Below are 7,098 nucleotides of genomic sequence, written 5' to 3' on the forward strand. Positions count from 1 at the left end.
ACATGTTTGTCTGTCATAGATCAGTTTGGTGACCATCTTCTTGGTTGTTCTCATGGCCCACTACGTATCCAACGCCATGATGCTCTTGTTTCTATAGTACATCATGCTCTACTGCAAGATCACCCTGGTGTTCTCCGTGAGCAAAGCATTGCCTCTGATCAATCTCGTCCTGGGGACATTTACCATCCTGATTTTACTCTAGGCCGTCCTGCTTACTTTGACCTCTCTGTCAGGTGCACAACTCAGCCTTCCTTTATTTTTGCTGCTGCATCTAAGGCTGGGGTAGCTGCTGCTGCCGGTAAGGAGGCTAAGGATGACCATTATTTGGAAACTGTTAATAACCATGGTGGTGAATTTTTCCCCCTGGTTTGCGAGTCGTTTGGTGTTTGGACACCCTTTGCTTTATCAACCTTATCCACGATTGCCGACTGTACCGCTGTTAAAAGTGGTATTCCCAGACAGTTTGCAAGGAAACAATTGCTTCAGCGCTTGTCAGTTACTCTGGCGATATAATGCCAAAATGATCCTGAGGCATTATGGCTTATGCCCAGAAGATGGCATAGACTTGTTGAACTAAGTTATTAATTAAGGTTGTTTTGTAGTTAAGGTAGCTAGTTTTGTAGTTAAAGTACTTAGTTTGGTAGTTAAGCTAGTTAGAATTTTGTATTTAATATATTATTGCGTTCGAGCCTTCAAGGTACCAATCGAAAAAAAAATAAAAATTCTGTGTGAACGTCATTGGCATGCACTAATTGGCTAGCGCCGAATCTGGGCGCTAGAAATGATTTAATATCTGTATTTCACCAGACCCTTACTTTATGCGAAGGGGCGGGCGGCGCCAGACTACTTTGACCGGTGACCTAGCGACGATATTTCAGCACTTTTCGATTGTGGGTTGGAAGCTTTTACCGTTGAAGCAGAGGTGGGCGGAAGCGGTGCACGTGTTGCGTATATAACAACACAAATTTCTATATCTAAAGCTTTTTGATATAAAAATAGTGTCAATGAACCCCTAGATTGGTACTTAATGTATACCTGCAGCGATCACGATCATTTTTGTACACAAACAGCTTCTAAGTAGAGAGAGGTCACGTGTGACTGCACGCAATGGCGGACAACGACTGCGCGAGATCTCCGAAGAATAATGGCTCGAGATCCAAGCGTTCTCGAAGCTCCCCGACACTTCATACACCGTATAGAGAAGAAAAGAGTCGAAAGAGAGTTCCTCTACGCGAGCAGATGTCTAATGACACGGTGCACGTGGCTGGAAGAAGAGTGGCGCTTTTCAGCCAGCCTCATGACCAGCTATCTCCGCTTACGTGCCCCTCCATAATCCATGTCCCAACTGCTGACGGTGGGTCCGAGGAAGGAGGTGACAGTACCTCACATTATTCGAAGAATGTTCTCATGGTAAGCTTTCTACTTTAAGAATCATATGTATGTACGGTTAAGAATGGACCTTACACTGCCGATATTAAATTTTGAATCTGTAGGACAAATGGACCGAAGAAAAACTGAAAGCTTTGATTGATTTTGTACTTTTTCACACACCTGGAGAGAAATGGCCTGCCCACAACCACTCAGAATTTTGGGCAAGTGCAAGTAACTTCATACAGCAAAGGATGGGAATGTCAGCTGTTTGCAGAAGCGGTACACAGTACTTCTTAAAGTATACTCTTATTTATTTGATACTTACAGCTAATGCCTGTCGTAGCAAAGTCACCAGGTGGCTGTCCAAGAGGTATTAATGTTACGTTTAAACAGTCAAGATTTATGTTACGCATGCAGGTACAAAACCCCAAAAGAAGCAGAAGCCTTTTACTGAAAGGATAACCCGCTACCTCAAGTACCTGTGCTGACTTCAACTGCTGCGACATCTTCTAGTGTACAAACCAACACAGTTGATTCTTGTTTACTTATGGATATGCTTAATCAATTAAATGAAGGGTCTCGTCTACCAGTATTGTCTGAACTATTCTCCACCTGTGTATCGTCATTATTCAAGGTCTTGGTACCTGATGACTTTTTGTGTCTTGCTGCAAGTGCTATGGTTCAGTTATCAAATGGTGGACGTACAAATATTTTGTACAATCTTGCAAAAGGAATGGGAACGTTGAGACCTGGCAATGATGAATCTCGTTTTCCAATCAACAAAATTCCTATGGGGCTTGTGGAGTACACTGCATTGTTTTTTGCATTTGACAATTTACAGCAGGTAAAGCAAATGAAAGCAGCATGTTGTTTAGTGATTTACTTAGATATCTTGTCCAGTGGATTATCGCCAGTGGCTACTGACAATGTATTCAAATTTTGGAGAGAAGTGGGTCAAGTTACATCGTGGACCAATGTGGTGTTTAGCTGGGTCAGTTCAGGAATTGGATTTCCCACGTTCCAGTATGCTACAGAATCAAAGCACCATGGACGTATGTCACCTGTGTATATTCCATATAATATGTAAACTGTTTATAATTAATAGGCTCTAGTAAACATCCCTGCAATTTCTGAGAGATCCATTAGGACTACTATATCATCATGTAAAACGACATTAGATTCCCAATTGCAGGTACGCTAATTTTGTTAGACTAGACTGATATTGCGTAGATTAATGTACTGGATGAAGCAGCTAACCAGAATCCTGATACTTGGTGGTGGATAAAAGCCGATGGCTGTGACATCAACAAGGGATTGAAGGAATCATCCAGGCTTGAGTGGAGTGGAGATGTTGACTTGACTGATGGATCTCTCCAGGAGAAGTATGCTACCTACAAGGAACGCCTGATGGCAACAGAGAAAGTTGGCATGTGTGATGGAAATGTTGTCCAGAGTTTAACTACAGTTCTGAGTGCTATTAGCAAAGATTTGGAGTTCCTACAAGCAGGTGTGTACAATTGTATCTGTTATTTGGTTGCAACCTGTTTTATATTAGAATTGGTGAAGTTTAACAATGAATACTCAGAGAAGCTGCAAGGTAGTACTCAGAAAGAGAAAGATGTAATTGTGTTGGCCTGGAAAGTTAAAGAATTAACTGAATTGAATGAGAATGGCAGAGAATTGCACCGATGCACCAGTTGTTTGTTAAGGAAAATTGAAGGACATGATGTGCAAGTAGAAGATAATGTTCCATCTCAGCTAAGTAAACTCCGTCAGGAGCTAACCAGCTTCATTAAGGGTGTGACACGTCATCAGAGGACTCCAGCTACACATGTACTGGTATTCATGATAAGTACTGAAGACCGGAGGAGAAAGCCTTATGCCCTGCCTGTCCAGTGCATTCCATACAAAGGGTTGACAGATGCAAAGATCCGTGAATTGGCCAACAAAATTATTGCCGAAATGACTAAACGGAAAATGCATGTTGCAGGTGGGTATGTTGTACACTATGGTGTCATATATTTGATGAGTTGTGCAGGATTCACTACAGATGGGGAGTGGAATTCACTCCACACTAAAGGAAACACAAGGCCTTTATCTATTTTTCAAATTCGTGCTGACGCAAGATCAAAGTTTGCTTGCACAGACATCACCAAAATGACTAACATGGTTACTCTTAAGGGTATGCATTAATGTTTACCCAAAATATGTACTTTTGTACTTAGCATGTTTGCAGTTATGGAAGATGGGCATGTTGCTGCTGTTCAGCCAAACCCTGCCATCACTGATGAATTATTAGGCGATATCAAGGTTTGGTATGATGAAGGTGCCACTTCTGACGATGTGATTGAAAGACTTAGACTAAGGACAGTTCCTACTGGCTATGCTATTCATAGCTGGACTGAAGGTAAATGTTATTGACAATCGAGCTTCATGTGTGTGTAATTCTGTATCTGTAGGAAAGACTGAAACCAAGGTTGAGAAACTCCGATCGATAATGGCACAACTGGAATATACATATCAAATTAATCAATTGAGCTCAAAGGGTATTCCTTTCAAGGAACACCTGTATGTACCAGAGGTCCATCCCATTACAAAAGTTGAATTTTGTGAGCGTGAAGATGAAGCCCATGTTTTTAAGGTTTGTGCATATGAATGAATTTTTAAAAATGCTACTGACACTTAATTGTCTTAGCGAATCGGTCACAGTCTAAGACAAGGAGGACCACGTCACATCCACCTCGAAAGGTTTGAGGAAGCTTTACATGACCCTTCAGCTGGGCTCACATATCCTGCTTTCTCTGGTGCCCGTAAGCAAAGTGTTGAGGATGTGGAGCGGCTATTTGGTCAGAGTGTCATAGACTGGATGAAAGAGAAGGGGTATCATAGTGAGGCAGAATACCTTCAGTACATACGCAACTGGAGGCGTGCCTGTGACGAGAGAGGCCTGACAGATAACCAAAGGAGCAAATTCAACAAGGACCTGCTGGATTATATTTTGAGTGATCTGATGCCATGGCATAGTGATGGTTTGCGAGATTTGAGCTTGCTTGAAGTCAACCGGTATGCATTTCTCATTAGGTTCTCTGTATACTGTATTGTTCTGTTTACAGGAGCATCAGTGGGGTCAGGGGGTTCAGTAGGGAGACATTGATAGCTCTTGCACCTAATATTGAATCAAGAGAGTGGAGAAGAAATTATAACCGTGGGCTCAATATCCCTGCCGAGCATCCTCGAGCCAGTTCTACTGATGATGTAGAATGTTTTTTTAGTGTCCTTCGTGATACTGTAGGAAGGGATTTTACATTGAAGCAGGTATTTACAAGGGCCATATAATTAGTTATATTAGTTTGATTACTGTCAAAGGTATACTATGGCTGGAGAAAAGTTACGAAGGAATTCCTTAAAAGAATGGATCCTGAACTGCCCTTCTACTACCATACCACTAAGCATAGCTACTACTACAAAGATTTAATGCCAGAGTTTAATGCTCAGCCTAAAAGGTGAAGAAAACAAAACTACCAAGATACGAGTTGCTTGGAAGCAACGAGAGTTACATTTTCTGTTCATGGTGATTCATCTATTCGTGCAAAGTTCCACAATGTTCCAGTAAATCTTCTTCCCCCACCTAGTACCCTTAACCCACATATACATGAACATTCATAATTATGCTTTTATAAGATCACAAAATTAGCAATTACATACATGAGCATAACATAGTATGACTTAATTCAGTGAAGCATGACTTCTCATTACTGTGTTGGACCATTCACCCATTACGTGTAATGCGTATTGCAGCATACCAGGCAGGAGTCTTAAAAAGGAATTTGTACTTTATCCATTCAAGTGAGACCTTCAAAATTTTGTTATTGCTGATAGCCTCGTGCACCTCTGCTGAGGCCTCTCTTACAACATAACCAATCCTCTCCCAGTCAGAATCAGCTTGACACATAAAAGCAACAGCTTTGTTGTCGTATTTGTTGTTTGGCTCAGGTTCAAGTTTCACGGGTACATTTATACCCTCGTCATGCTTCTTGGCTGCCAAGTACAAAGTGTCTTGATAATTTCTTTATCAGCACCCATACACTTGAATAACACAGTATGTGTAATGGCTGGAATGGAATCATCATCCGAGTCTGATGTTTCATCCAAAAGTGCTTGTGGGGAGTTGCTGGCTGGCGGTTGTGGTGAACTCCAATCTGACAAGTTTTCAGAAGTTGCGCAGCTTGAATCTTCCATCAAGTCTTCAACCCAATTCCACTCCCACAGCACAAATACCTGGTTCCCATTATACAAATGATATCTCTGTGTTGAGCAAGAACGTTTGAATTCTCTTTCCTGTGCATATAAAATATATTTAAATTCAAGCCAATGTACGTAATAATAAGCTTTTACATACATTAGTACTGAATATTTATTGAATACAGCCACATGTTTAATATCTATTTTATTATATGTGACACACCTCAATTATAAAAGCATGTTGATAGCTGACTGGGATGACGAGGTCAGCAGGAAGAGCATGGTTTAATGCCTCACAATCACGAGCAAAGCCGTCAAATACCTAGTCTGGCGTAGCCGACCCGCGCGCTTAGCGCGAGGGTCTGGTGACAGCCGCATTCAGTACCTGTGCCAGCCTTACGAAAAACTGGTGCGTCCAATCAGATCGCTTAGTGACCAATTAACAACATTCTATGACGTTATTTCCGATTTGGCCACTGATTATGGCGAGCTTCTTATGTCTTTTCCACAACCAGTACAAATGTAAGGTTTAATCAATCAACTTCATGGGACAGTGGACCAGGTCTGGTATGCTGATGATGCTTGTGCTTGTGGCAGTATACAGGACTTGCTCATCTGGTGGAACCAGCTCTGTATTAAGGGACCTGCTTTTGGCTATTTTGTGAATGCTCCTAAAACTTGGTTAGTTTCTAAGGAAAGGTTCCATTCAATTGCTACTACTCTGTTCTCAGATACTGATGTTCAAATTACTTCTGCAGGCCGTCCCTACCTTGGGGCTGCCATTGGTTCAAACGCTTATGTCCAGGAATTTGTGAGGGACAAGGTTGTTGGTTGGTCAGCAGAGATTACACGGCTTGCCAAGTTCGCACAAGTTCAGCCGCATGCTGCTTATTCCGCTCTCACTCATGGCTTGTCAAGCCATTGGCTCTACCTTTGTCGCACTACTCCAAACATATCAGAGGCTTTACAACCCCTTGAGGACAACATCCGGCTGGTACTTATCCCTACTTTGATGAGTTGCTCTCCACCAAATGACACAATCCGTAAATTATTTGCCCTTCCACCTCGATACGGTGGTTTGGGTATCATAAACCCAACTCTTATTGCAGCTGAGGAGTATTCAGCCTCGTGTCACATTACTGAGCCTCTTTCACAATTCATTCTGGACCGGGGTATCAATTCGGCTATTGTTAAAACAGAACAGCTATCTCGCAAGTCCGCAATCCGCAATTCCAAATCTTCCAACTATTCGGATAGATCTTCCAGTTTGCGTACCCACTTAGATCCCTCCTCTCAACGAGCTTTAGATCTAGCCTCAGCCAAAGGGGCCTCCAACTGGCTTACCACCCGGCCCCTACAGGAACATGGCTTTGCACTGCATAAGTCCGCGTTTCACGATGCCATGGCACTACGTTATGGGTGGTCTCCTCAGCGGACTCCTGCTCACTGTGCATGTGGGACTTCCTTTTCAGTGGAGCATGCTTT

The 7,098-nt window shown here is 42.4% G+C and overlaps 1 protein-coding gene across 2 annotated transcripts; it reads left to right on the forward strand.

Annotated features, from left to right (window-relative positions):
- The first annotated feature begins 1,043 nt into the window (after positions 1-1,043).
- Positions 1,044-5,832, forward strand: LOC136251275 (uncharacterized). Of its 2 annotated transcripts, XM_066043705.1 has the most exons (14): positions 1,044-1,410; positions 1,494-1,650; positions 1,699-1,741; positions 1,789-2,215; positions 2,259-2,423; positions 2,477-2,563; positions 2,602-2,878; positions 2,927-3,361; positions 3,410-3,553; positions 3,608-3,778; positions 3,831-4,012; positions 4,067-4,434; positions 4,485-4,686; positions 4,738-5,832. In XM_066043705.1, exons 4-14 carry the CDS (start codon positions 1,919-1,921, stop codon positions 4,876-4,878), a joined length of 2,469 nt encoding a protein of 822 aa, XP_065899777.1. In that variant the 5' UTR covers positions 1,044-1,410; positions 1,494-1,650; positions 1,699-1,741; positions 1,789-1,918; the 3' UTR covers positions 4,879-5,832. The 2 variants fall into 2 exon arrangements, with proteins under 2 accessions (XP_065899777.1, XP_065899778.1); XM_066043706.1 differs by lacking the exons at positions 1,044-1,410; positions 1,494-1,650; positions 1,699-1,741 and having other exon boundaries at positions 2,082-2,215; positions 2,272-2,423.
- Positions 5,833-7,098: the final 1,266 nt, after the last annotated feature.

The sequence above is a fragment of the Dysidea avara genome, chromosome 3 (assembly GCF_963678975.1).
Source record: "Dysidea avara chromosome 3, odDysAvar1.4, whole genome shotgun sequence".
Classification (NCBI taxonomy): Eukaryota; Metazoa; Porifera; class Demospongiae; order Dictyoceratida; family Dysideidae; genus Dysidea; species Dysidea avara.

What these genes read in the sequence shown, in the direction of transcription:
- LOC136251275 (XM_066043705.1), top strand. Translation starts at nt 1,919, where the DNA reads ATGGATATGCTTAATCAATTAAATGAAGGGTCTCGTCTACCAGTATTG. An exon ending in CATTTGACAATTTACAGCAG is followed by an intron (nt 2,216 to 2,258) that starts GTAAAGCAAATG and finishes TGATTTACTTAG; the next exon opens with ATATCTTGTCCAGTGGATTA. An exon ending in ACGGAAAATGCATGTTGCAG is followed by an intron (nt 3,362 to 3,409) that starts GTGGGTATGTTG and finishes TGAGTTGTGCAG; the next exon opens with GATTCACTACAGATGGGGAG.